At 47.3% G+C, this 13,587-nt stretch overlaps 1 protein-coding gene across 1 annotated transcript; it reads left to right on the forward strand.

The window, feature by feature from the left end:
• Positions 1 to 598: 598 nt before the first annotated feature.
• On the forward strand, positions 599 to 6,720 carry LOC116910348 (alpha-N-acetylgalactosaminide alpha-2,6-sialyltransferase 1-like). The gene is made up of 10 exons (XM_032914204.1): positions 599 to 630; positions 2,629 to 2,730; positions 2,837 to 3,338; positions 4,036 to 4,204; positions 4,292 to 4,463; positions 5,065 to 5,203; positions 5,497 to 5,600; positions 5,799 to 5,888; positions 5,974 to 6,073; positions 6,223 to 6,720. The coding sequence occupies exons 1-10, from the start codon at positions 599 to 601 to the stop codon at positions 6,391 to 6,393; spliced, it is 1,581 nt and encodes a 526-aa protein (XP_032770095.1). The 3' UTR covers positions 6,394 to 6,720.
• The last annotated feature ends 6,867 nt before the right edge of the window (positions 6,721 to 13,587 follow it).

The following is a 13,587-nucleotide window of genomic DNA, read 5'->3' on the forward strand; positions in this document are numbered from 1 at the left end:
TTTATTAACAGGAACCCTAAATATCTCGTAAGACAAAGTCTTACCCTCTGCCAACACTCTTCCCCATTCCATGCCTCATGAAGAACCAACAAGGAAGAAGAGTCTGCTAGGGCTGGTGGCAGGCAAGATAGACAGAAAGATAGATGATAAAGGATAGATAGATAGATAGATAGATAGATAGATAGATAGATAGATAGATGATAAACTGAACACAGGCAGACACACAGTGTCTCACCATATAAACCAGGCTAAACTCACACTGATGCTCCTGCCTTAGCCTCCCAAGTGCTGGGATTACAGGCATGCACTGCCACTCAAAACTAGAATGAGTTTCAATCAGCTCAAGTGACTGTAACACGAAGCCTGTTGAATACATTGCATATAACTAAGTTACAAATGACTGACAGAGGGAGAAATTGCATGGAGAGGTCTCTGGAAGAGAGAGAGTCTAGGAGGGCGCCGTGGAGGTACGCACACAGACTGTATGCAGTTGGGTTGAGTGACCAGTAAATGGCCTGCAGCAGACGAGGAGTCTACAGAGAATGAGCTCACATAGAAAATCCCCCAGTCTTCCTCAATGGGGAAGTCACTCCCCACTATGGAGGGCTTCCCCTCTAGCCCAGGAGATAGGTGGGGTGGATGGTAGCAAAGGATTTTGAGAGCAGAAAGGAAGCTTCAAGAAGGCGAGGGTTTGGCCCACCCAGTGAGGTAGTCCAGGGCAGGGGTGGAGAGATTGCCTAAGTAGTTAACTCGGGCAGGAAGTGCTGAGGGAGGAGGCTTCCGCCACTGAAGCCCAGGGAGGAGGGACAATAAAGAAGTGAACCTTAGGAGACATTTTAAAGGAGTGGTGGGAGGAAGAGGGGGCACAAAGGTGACTACAGGTTTTACAGCTTGGAGGGGTCACCGTGCTACTGCAGGGGCAGAAGAATGGAAGCAGTAAAAATCAGTAAAAACCAGAGAGCAATAGACAAGTGGAGTGGAGCAGCCATGACCTCAAGCACTGGGGTTGGTGGACCTTGAGTCTGAGGCTAGCCATCACCACACAGAACCCTGACTCAAACAGCAAGGCAAAGCTTTGAAGGGACTGGGAAGATGGCTCAGTCAATCTAGCACTTGTCACACAAGCACGAGGATCTGAGTTTGATTCCCAGCACTCATGTAAAATCCAGGCATGGTGGGGAGTGCTCCAAATTTCAGTGCTTGGGAGGTAGAGACAGATAGATCCTGGAGAGACGATGGCCAGACAGGCTTCCTTAGCAAACTCTAAGCCAACAAGATATTCTGTCTCAAAGACCAAAGAAGAAGGTTTCTAAGGGAGACACCAGAGGCCAACCTCTTGTCTCCACATGCATGCACACACATGAACATACACATACACACACACACACACACACACACATGTGCATATGCACACACATGGGCACATGCATACACTTGCATATGCACACACATAGAAACATACACATACTTGCACATGCACACACATGGGCACATTCATACACTTTCATATGAACACACATGGGCACATGCACACACATAAGCACATGCACACACATGAGTATGTGCACACACATGAACACATGTACACATGAGTACATGCACACACAAGAGCACATGCAAACACATAAACACATGCACACACATGAGCATATACACACACATAAACATATGTACACATAAGCACATACATACACATGAGCATATGCACAAACATGAAGACATGCACACACATGCACATGCACACACATAGACATCTACACTGACACATACACAGGTAATTTAATAAAGTTTAAAATGCCGAAAGGGAGCTGTGAAAAGTTTACATTGCTTCATGAGGCTCATTGTGAAGGTGGCAACACCCTTTTATGATGATGCATCAGTTCAGAATTGGTGTAATTCTGTGTGTGACTTTGATCTTTACAACGGTACAAGTCTGATGTTTGCACACTTTCTCAAAGATGATAGATATGAGGTCCATAAAGGTCAATGATGGTCCTACCCAACCTGGAGGCTGCAAAACACAGAGATTCAGGCCCTGGGTGCCATTTTTACTCCACTCCTTTCTGAGCTCTCAAGAGATACAAAGAGAGAACAAGAAGAGAGCACAGAAGAGAGCAAGTCATGTAGCTGAAGAACATGAGGGACTTGTGTGTTCATTGGTCCGCTGTTGTTATTAGTAATGAAGTTAATCTGGAAAGTTGTTACAGAAGAGAGGGGGAGAGTTACAGCACGTAAGGGGTGTGCAACGAGATCACAGGAACAGGAGCATCCTGTGGTGTCTGGAGGCCATCCCAGCAAGCAGGGAAGGTAAGGAGGTAAGGAGGCAACAAGCTAGGACCCACTCAGGAGCGTGAGACTCATGGGAGACTGAGCGGACCTAAGCCCAAGAACTACAGGACTTGTTAGTTTTATTCTGTTTGTGTGTAAGACACAGGCAGATGATAAAGTTATTGGTACACAAGCATGAGGATCTGAGTTCGAGCCTCACACCCACAGGCACCATGTAATCCCGATGTTCAGAGGCAGAGGATCTGTGGGGTGCGGTCGGCCAACCACTCTACCCAAGTCAGTGAGCATCGGGTTCAGTGAGAAACTCTGTCTCATAAAATAACGTGGAAGGTGACGAAGGAAGACGTGTGGGCTTGCAGGCTCAGGCACGGCTGTATTTGTGGTATGTTGTTGTTCACTCTGGGAGCTGAGGATTCAAACCCAAGAGCTCACGCTTGCAGAGTAAGAGCCCACCCTCTACAATCTGAGCAGTCTCCTCAGCCCGCTAGCGATGTGTGTGACGGTTTTATGGAACGTCCAGCCTTCATCACATGTTCTCTGTGTCCAGGTACCAGTTTATAGAGGACAATGAATCAAGTCTGCAGGGGATTCCACAAAAGGCTGCACCCCAAGGACCCATCGTGACCCTGCCACCCACAGTTCACAAGAAGAAGACAACCTCTGTCAGGACAAAGGGGGTGGAGCTGCAGAAACAGGACAGAGCGACAGCCCGAGGAGAGAGAGGAGAGGGGGCAGAGAAGAAGTTGGAGGTTAAAAGGCCAGCACCAGAGAATCCTAAGAGCAAGGCAGACTCTGAGGCAAAGATACCTGCTTCAAAACATCTGGACAAACTATCAAGAGCTACAGGAGCACTGTCAACAAGGAAGGCACCAATGGCCACAGGAGCTGCCCCAGCCAAGAAGAAGGTGGTCCAGCCCACCCCAACCCCTGCCTCTTTCCCACACCCCACCACACAAAGACGCCAAAGGCTGAAGGCCTCCGACTTCAAGTCTGAGCCTCGGTGGGATTTTGAGGAGGAATATAGCTTGGATGCGGGCAGCCTACAGACGGTGAGTCTGATCCTTCGCCATGATTCTGCACTATGCAACCCAAGCAGCCATTTCTGCCCGTGCTCAGCCTGATACTTGCTATGGGCCCACACTTCCTTCTCATAACAGTCAGAGTCAGGGAGGAGAAGGCAGGTCCAGATCAAGGTCTGGACAACTCAGAAAGCTGTGGCTGAGAAGGAATTTGTTTGGGAACCGTTGAAGAAGACGTGGGGCAGGCCGACATTCTGTGAGAAGAGAGTGTGGCCAGGTCTGGGGTTCAGTACACGGGACTAGCAGATGAGAAGACACAGCCTAGTGCACAAATGTTCCCCTCCCAGGGGTTCTCGAGAAAAGCTGCAAACACTCAGCCCCACGTCACCTCCCTAGTCCTTCTCACCCCGCCTGGATGGAAATACTGAAAAGCTGTTTGTGTATACACGCAGAGCAGGGTCATTCCCCAACAGAACAGTGCAGGCACATTTGGCCTTCAGAATTGTAAGGTGGAACTACTTAGGAGCTGAGAGGGCCCGTTTTCTGGGACCAAGATGGACCCAGACATGGGGAGTTAGGAAGCCAGACCCTGGGATCCACAGTGAAAGAGAGTGTAGGGAGCAAGAACTTTCAAACTGCACCCCCTAAGCCCAGCCTCTGTCTAGTGGAACCCACCCAGCCCCTGGCCATTCCATTGTCTGACCTTTAAATGTCTTCCTGCACATAGACCTGCCCTGGCTCTGTGAAGATCAAGGCTTCCCATTCACCATGGCTACAAAATATCTTTCTGCCCAATATCACTCTCTTCCTGGACTCTGGGCGCTTCAACCAGAGCGAGTGGAACAGGCTAGAGCACTTTGCTCCGCCCTTTGGCTTCATGGAGCTCAATCAGTCCCGTGAGTCCTTTCTTCAGAGCAGAGGGTGGCTGGCTTCCGGCCTTGGGTCAGCCTCCTTCCTCTGAATGGAGCCCCGTTCTGTTCCAGTGGTACAGAAGATGGTGAGCCGCTTCCCTCCGGTACCCCAGCAGCAGCTCCTCCTTGCCAGCCTCCCCACTAGGAACTTGACGTGTATCACCTGTGCTGTAGTGGGCAATGGAGGCATCCTCAATAATTCACGTATGGGCCAGGAGATAGACAGCCATGACTACGTCTTCCGGTATGTTCTCCCTCTGTTGCTATGTTCTTCCTCCGTTGCCTGTAGATACGGGCTCTTCTGGGAGACCCAATAAGTGTCCTGTAGTGGTTCGAATAGGAATGACCCGCATACACACATCTGGGTGAACGCTTGGCCCATGGGCGTGGCCTGATTAAGAGGTGTGGCCTTGTTGGAGTGGGCGTGGCCTTCTTGGAGGAAGTGGGTCACTGTGGGGATGGTCTTGGAGGTCTATGCTGAAGCTCCACTAAGTGTGGCACGTAGTCTCCTGCTGCTGCCTGTGGATTAAGATGTAGCACTCTCAGCTCCTTCTCCTGTACCATGCCTGCCTCCAATCCACCATGTTCCTCACCACGATGACGATGGACTAAACCTCTGAAACTGTAAGCCAGCCCCAAGGAAATGTTTTCCTTTATAAGGCTTGGCATAGTGGTCACAGTGTCTCTTCATAGCTACAAAACCCTATGTAAGACATGTCTCCATATCATTATCTAGAAAATGGAGCGTGTCTACAACTCCTGCCTCCCCGCTTCACCTTTCTCACAGGACTCCACAAAAGTGTCTCTCCTCCATTCACATCATCTGGTTTGATTTTTCTATACAGACTGAGTGGAGCCGTTATTAAAGGATATGAACAGGATGTGGGGACCCGGACATCCTTCTATGGCTTCACTGCCTTCTCCCTGGTCCAGTCTATCCTCATTTTGGGTCGTCGAGGTTTCCAGCATGTGCCTCTGGGGAAGGTGAGAAGCGAGGAATGGGCATGGCCATAAAGTCCCTGGACAGGGGAGACCAATGTGTGAGAATGGGTGTGGCCATACAGCCCGGAAGACAGAATGGGCGTGGCCATACAGCCCGGAAGACAGAATGGGCGTGGCTATACAACTGTTAGGATGGGCGTGGCTACACAACCCTTAGACAGTCTAGAGCAGTGACAACAGCTACTCAGGCCATGGGATAGTTAGGGGACAGACTCGAGTGAGAAGTGGGTTACCTTCAACTCAGGGTTCTCATGGCAGTTCTCCTTGGTCTTCAGGATGTCCGATATCTACATTTCCTGGAAGGCACCCGGGACTATGAGTGGCTGGAAGCTATGTTCTTGAATCGGACCATGGCAAATACTAAACTTTCCTGGTTCAGGTAACCACTTTCCCCTCCAGCCCCTGAAACACCCCGGCCAGACTGAGAAGTGGGTGAGTGACTTCAAAAGGGTTAGTCAGGGAGGATTGCCTCTGTGCCACCTGGTGATGGGAAAGCGGTCACACCATGACCACGACTTGGCCTCGAACAGCCCCAGTGAGAGAGAGCGGGGCCTGAGTGACACATCTCTGGCTGCAGGCATAGACCCCAGGAAGCCTTTAGAGAGGCCTTGGACTTGGATCGATACTTTCTGGTGCACCCAGACTTTCTCCGTTACATGAAGAACAGGTAAGAGTAGGGAGCCCACAGAGGGGCCGGGTGCCTCTCATCCTGGCTGGCTCCTGACACTTGGGAATCTGGCTACTTTGAACAGGTTTTTGAGGTCAAAGAACCTGGACACTGCCCACTGGAGACTATACCGCCCCACCACTGGTGCCCTTCTGCTGCTTACAGCCCTTCACCTCTGTGACAAGGTAAGGCTGTGAACCCCTGACAGGAATGGGAGTGAACATGTATGCCATAGGGACCTGTGTGCAGACCCCTTAGGCCAGGAGCAGGATAAAGGGACAGTGCCCCAGGAGGCAGCCACACCAGTCCCAGCTCCTCTTCCATTTTTCTTCAGGTGAGCGCCTATGGCTTCATCACCCAGGGCCACGAGCGCTTCTCTGATCACTACTATGATACATCGTGGAAACGACTCATCTTTTATATAAACCATGACTTCGCATTAGAGAGAACGGTCTGGAAGAGGCTGCATGATGAAGGCATTATCCGGCTGTACCAGCGCCCATAGAGTGGCAAAGCAAAGAACTGACCAGGGCCTGGATCTGGGTCCCCCTTCATCACTTACAACAGGGGATGTAAGGGTTCCTCAAATGCTCCTTCCTGTCTCCCAGACTCAAACCTGCTCCATGCCCTTCCACTGTCTCTCGTTGTACAGAGCAACTTGAAGGTCTTCACAGAGAAACCCTGTCTCAAAACAAGAGAACAACAAAAACAAGAAGAAAAAACACTAAAAATAAATGTAAAATTGAAAGTAATGCTTTACTTTAAAATAAATAAAACCATTCACGTTCCTTTCCCAGGAATAGGGAAAGATTCCCAAAGGGCGGGTACCACTTACGAACGCAGTGCTTTGACTTCCCAATGTGCTCACCTGACGTTCTGGGTGAGTACACTGAATACTTGCAAGGCACTGCAGGACTTCAGAGTAAGCCGTCTGGGGCACTGTGCGTTTGTAGTCTTTTTTTGTGATTGTGTGTGTGTTCATGTGTGTTTGAGTGCATGTGCATTTGTGCATGCACATGTGCACACCTTTGTACATGCACATGATTCCACCTTGTCAGGAATTCAAGACCAGCCATGGCTACACAGCAAGCTCAAGGTCATCCTTGGTTACAGGGAGACCCTGTCTCACAGCAAAGGACTTTCCAGAGTGGAGCTTTGTGTTCATTCAGAGGGGATGGTGGGACACCACCAACTGTCACAGAACAAAGGTACTGCCCTCTGAACTCTGTTTGTCTTGCCCTATGGATGGCAAGAGCATGGGAGATTCACTAAGCAAATTGGAGTTCTCTCTCTTCCTCCTCTGTGGAGAGGTTTTCTGGGTCAGGAGGAGATTTCAGTCTATAGAAATAGTAAATTCTGAACCCCAAGTTCTGGATACCCCAAATGAGTTTTGCTGTATATACCTTGCTCCCCAACTCATAGCTAAATAAAAGTGGCTCTAGCCACTTACTGGAAGAATAGAGGTGGGAGGGGTTCCATTACCAGGCTGGGGTTATAGGTAGGGACCAAGAGGAGAAAAAGGAGGAAGGAGGAGAGAGGAGGGAAGAAAAGGGAGAGAACATGAGGACACGGGATCTCCATTCCATGTAAAAGGCCAGGAGCATGAGGCCAAGTGAAATGCCCTCTGAGGAGAGACTGATAGAGCAGAAATAACCCAAGTGAGACTCAAACAGCAACAGAGTGCAGCTGGGGAATTAACAGTCTAGCATGTAGAAAAATAGGTTAAGGGTCATTCACCCAGGAATTGTGCTAAAGATGATTAAAAAACAATCTATAGGACTCTGCCTTGATTATTGGGGGGCTGGCCAGGTCATATTAGTAACTAATAGAGTTATTATATAACATTTAAAAATACCATTTATTTTCAGGACTGAGATGAAATAAATCACGTTTCAAGTTTTAAAACCAGCTCCGACTTAGGCTCCAGTACTAATACTTCCAGATGTATCAAAAACTGTTTATCCATGAGACAAAGAAATGTTACAAAAGGAGTTTTATTCCAACCTTTGGTGCTATGAAAGTTCCCTGTGAGGTACCTGACCTGACCATTCCCCATAGCCTCACGATGACCCACCTATCTAAGGACTGAGATAGCTACTGCTTGTCTAACGACAAAAAACAAACTAGTTAACTCTGTATGGTCACGGCACCCACACTGTTAAGACCCTATGGGGGAACACCAAAATGCCAGCTGTCTCACGACTTCATGACCTAGTACCAGACCCTCTTCCTGGTCCAGTTTGAGAAACCCACTGCTATCAATTCTGCTACTCTCTGGCCTGACTACCCTCAGGAGCTGTGATGGTTTGCATGTGCTTGGCTCAGGGAGTGGCACTAGTAGAAGGTGTGGCCTTGCTGGAGGAAGTGTGTCACTGTGGGGGTGGGCTTAGAGACCCTCCTCCTAGCTGCCTGAGGATGCTCGGTCTGTTCCTGGCTTCCTCCGGGTGAAGATGTAGAACTCAGCTCCTCCTGCACCATGCCTGCCTGGATGCTGCCATGTTCCCGCCTTAGTGGTAATGGACTGAACCTCTGAACCTGTAAGCCAGCTCCAATTAAACATTGTTCTTTATAAAACTTACATTGGCCATGGTGTCTGTTCACAGTAATAAGACCCTAACTGAGACAGGTGCTCACCTTGAGTGTCATGAGAAGAGAGGTACATGGAACCCAGGTACACGGGAGCTATGGTAGTTACCTTACCAGGACCATTTTGGGTCCAAGCCAGATATGTCAGCCCAGACAGCAGAACTGATTGACCTGATCTAGGCTCTCAGAAGGGGAAAAGGGAAATCCACCACCATATACACGGACAGTTGCGATTTTTTTTTTTTTTTTAGTTTTTAATGGTTCTTTGTGAATTTCACGTCATGCACCCCAATCCCTCTAATACCCTTGTCTTCCATATCCACCCTCTACCCTTGCAACCTCTCTCTCAGAAAAGAAAACTAAAACTAAAATAAAAAAGACCGTAAACATGAAAATGAAGTAAATAAATACAAACATCTCACTACCGAAGAGAGAAACTGTATCTTGATGTTGGTTTGTCAATCCTGAGATTCCCCTGGAGAAAATCCGATTCCACCATTTTGGGCCAAATTAAAAGCAAGCTTTTAAAAATACTAAATATTGACCAAGAGATGCACGTCTGTCAGGACCACTCCCTGGAACTTCCAGCTGAGTGGCCCCAAGACACATGTTGCAGGGGTTATATAAATGCAAACTTTCCCATGAGGCTTTGTTATTTTCCTAAGAACCACAACTCCCAGCATCCCATTACCTGGTCCTTGGGCAGATGGGGCTTTCAAGTTAGTTTAGGGGATTACATTCGCTCCTTCAGTTGTGTCTTGGGTCAAACCCTAGACTCTATTTTGGGTATTTGCTTATCTTTTGATCTAATAACCATCAGCTTTATGGTACTCAGATGGGGATTAACATTTACCTACTGTGTCAATGCAGTAACAGTCATTGTAAATTAATACAAGCAGAGGGGCCAAAGGAGTTATTTAAACTGAAATAGGAGATCCAAGGCCACTCAGTAACAAGCCCTAAGTGTACACAACTTGGGGCTGCCAAAGGTTCAAAGGTTAAGGTTCCAAACGATCAATTTAAACTGAATTTGGAGATCCAAGGCCACTCAGTAACAAGCCCTTGCAGGAGATGTTTATTTCGTTGAAGATAAGAAATCTGAAGGTCTCTTGACTCCTGGAGGGATTTTTCATCTGTGCTCCCATGCCTGACACAGACTGTGAAGGCCGTGGAGGGTCATCACCTGCTGTGTGGAGCGAGTGAGCGGCCAGGGACACAGATGCCTCTCTCCAGAAGCCCTGACTGTCTTCACCCTCACCATGGCTGCTAGCCCCACCAGGGTCTTCAAGTTTTGATGCCTGCCTGGATGTGGTTCTTGTCCACCCCCACACCCCCCCACACCCCCCACACCTTTGAGCAGAACTCAACCTTGGCCCCTCTTGGGTCTTTCCTCACCTTCCTGACTCACCCTTGAACCTGACTTACCCTGTCTCCAGCACCTACTTCAGCAGCCTGTGGTGTCCAAATCCCTTGGTGACTCTTAGGCACTTCAGGAGCTCCCTCAGGACTCCATCTTTGTTTCCCCTGGGAAGTCCTGACAGGGTTTGGGTGTCTTTATTCCTGAGCGGTCATGGCAAAACATATTTCTTTAGTGGATGAGTCCATTACCTAGACAGTCATCCCAGACTCCTGGGGCCTCCATGACATTGAGGGTAGAGGTACAAGGACAGCACCAGTCTTTGGCCAGGCACAGAAGATGAGAGACTTTTCTGTGGAGGAGAAACATGGGAAGGACATGTCTTGCAGGCAAGACATTGGAGCAGTATTACCTAGTAGTTTGTGTTATTACAATCTAGTTGGAGTTTGTGGTTCTGCCTATTATCTTCCTGTAGACCTTGGGTGTCAGTGAAAGATCTGGATGTCTGTCTCTCATGCTAAGTTAAATATCTTAAATGCCATATTCGGCAGATCTCTGACAGCCTCAAGTGCTAGGATCTACTAAGCATTTCTGAGTTAAATAATCCTTCTCCATTCTTAGTTACTTCTTTTAGGCTATACGTCGAAAACATATATAGAAGGCTAAATAAAGCTCTTTTTAAAAATTACCTCAGTACTGAGAATGATAACCACCTCAAAGCTTAATCATCTTTGTCAGGTTATTATAAAAATAATTTTTGAATTGAAACTCTTTTAGGATCAAGATAAGACATTTAAACTATAATCACGAGTTATAAAGAGATCGGGAGCTTTCCTGATCCCTACATGCTGCACAGTTCTTAGGTTAGGAGAGACACTTTGTAGGCTTTCACAGGCTTCTTGGTCACTGTCTTGCTGTATCATAAAATAGAAAAATCCGTGTTTCTGGTGTTTGTTTAGTGTTTGGTGCTTATGGTTGTGGCCCTATTGAAGTGGAAGTTTCTGGTACTGTCATGTGGTGCAGACTCGTGCGGTGTTTGGCTGAGGCGAGACCCGTGGGAGGACACGTGATGTTTGGAGAGGGTATAAATAGGACTCCACGGACAGTGATGGTGTGCTTGCGTAGCTAGCCTTGCTGTACTTTGCTGGTCCTGAGTCTTCGTTCCTTTGAGAAAGGCATGGCAGAGAATTTCTCTGCGCATCCTGGCTGGTTTCTGGTCACTCCCAATGGCTTGTGCCAATTCAGCAGAGGCCTGGTTGTTTCTTTTGGATTGCCATCACAGCTGATTGAGTTTGGTACCCTGATAGTATTAAGCTGGGCTGCTGATATCCTGACAACAGAGATGGGAATCACCCCCAAAAACCTTCTTCTTAAGAAGACCCACACCCCCTTGTCCTATTTACCATCTTTCTACCCTATCTTTGGATGCTGGGCTAGAAGTCGGGGAAAGCATTTGAGAATCCTCATTAAAAAGTAGGTTTTGAAAAACGAAGCCTACAGCCTGTTTAGCCACGTATTTATTTGTTTAGATTACAGATTAATAAAGACATTACAGTAAAATAGCTTATACACTTTAAAATGTCCCATAGCCTTATAAATTTAAATACTTGAAGAAAATATCCAGGGTTTTGTAAAACTCCAAAAGTTCCCATTAAAGACTCTCAAATGGGGCTCCTGCAATATCAAAAGTAAATCAAGTGCCTTATTTAACGCATCTTTTTTTTTTTTTTTTACTTCAGGAGGGAAGAAACAGGGCACTACAACAACCAAGCCACGGCAAACCGAAACTCCAACAGTGCAAACAACTCAATGGTCAAAGTCTGGGATTCAATCACAGTCCTCTGGTCTTCCCTACGGAGCTCAGGTTACCTATTGTTGCCTTCTCTTCCCACCCCACAACCTCCACCCCCACAACCCCCACCCTCCCACCCAGGCACCATGGCAAGGTGGCAATAGCTGCTCACTGGCAGTGGCAGAGATAGAAAAAACCAAAATCAATAAACACAGAACACAGAAAGCTCAAACACTCAAAGCAATTCTATCAAAACGTACCACATGGTGTCTACCATCATTCACACTGAGCCTAACCCATACTTGTCTCTGAGCTCATGTTCGCAACACGGAGACACAGACCCATCCGCATATATAAAACAGACAGACAAAAAACTTTCTGAACAACCAGAAGCGGGTGATGTCTTGCTTCTTGCTCTGGATGGGAAAATACTTAGGCACCATCAAACCCATACACATCCCAGATCTAGATCCCACAATACAGAACCAAACTATTACTTGCCGGGGGCTTTTTCTGGGGAGGCTGTTTTTCTCACCATGGGAGCGCACTCTGGGGGGGAAACTGGGGGGGGGGGATTTAGCGCAGTGGGAGGGCGCTTCCCTAGCAAGCGCAAGGCCCTGGGTTCGGTCCCCAGCTACGGAAAAAAAAAAAAAAAAAAGAAAAAAGAAAAAAAAAGAGAGAGTGAAACTGAAAGCATGTCTTAGAGCTTTGGAACATCTCCATATATAAACCTCCTGAGGCAAGCCTTCAGCTTTACAGTCATGGAGCAAAGCTCCAGCTCTAGGAGTTGGATGGGTGATCTGATATCACTGGAGGACTCCAGAAAATGTTAATCCTGCCCGGTGAGAATAAGACCACTACCACAATTTGTGAGCCATATTGGAACCAGCTTTATTAAATACTGGCTAGGAGGGTGGACACTGGCCAAATTCATACCTGGGAGTTGCAGTGAATAGCTGCCAATTGCATTAGTCTGGTGCTTATAAAAAGCAAAGCCAACAAGGCAATGTGCTTCCTGTCTTTGACCAACCAGGGGCAAGGATACATTCTGACATATTTCCTATCTACATAACTCCCAGCTACATGTGATCAAGCATATCTTGTGTAGTGGAAGCGCCAAAACGTACTTAAGGAAGGGAAAACACATGGATAGTTTATCTTACATGAATAACAACCCCTAGCACACAATGGAGTTATCTGGATGTGGGCAGTAGGGCTTATAGGTTAGAGGCATTTCTGTTTAATAGATCTCTTAATTACAGTAATCAACTTAAAACACAGCCCTTAAAACTTTAGCCCTTACAAAAGAAATCACCAACGTCTGGGCTGCCTGCACCCAGGTAAATGCAAGAAGGGAAAATCAGCTCCAATGGGGATTCAAAACAAGGGGCACAGTCCCAGCAAACACCGGAAATTGAATTTTACTGAGATTGCCCTGGAGCTCACAGGTCAAGCGAGGCTGTCTGTCCTTAAGAAAATTTAGTGAGGTTAACACACTCTGAAACAACAATGTGAGGCACAGCCTGAATTGGGCATTGTTGTGGGGTCCGGAGAAAATCTAACACGGAGACAAATCAAGTTTTCTTTTTTTTCTTTTTTTTTTTTTTTAAAGATTTATTTATTATTATATATAAGTACACTGTTCCTGTCTTCAGACACACCAGAAGAGGGCATCGGATCTCTTCACAGATGGTTGTGAGCCACCATGTGGTTGCTGGGAATTGAACTCACGACCTCTGGAAGAGCAGTCAGGTGCTCCCAACCACTGAGCCATCTCTCCAGCCCCAAATCAAGTTTTCTTAACCAGAGAAACTTGATTGATTTGCATAGCAAACTGAAGGAGATGATACTGAGACCCCAGCTCTTCTAGGTGAGCAGATTTTAAATTCAGAACTCACAAGTAACAAGCATAAGATATCATCACAAAATCTAAACCCACAAGCAGTGGACCATGTAAGATTACA

Source organism: Rattus rattus, chromosome 9 (assembly GCF_011064425.1).
Source record: "Rattus rattus isolate New Zealand chromosome 9, Rrattus_CSIRO_v1, whole genome shotgun sequence".
Taxonomy (NCBI): Eukaryota; Metazoa; Chordata; class Mammalia; order Rodentia; family Muridae; genus Rattus; species Rattus rattus.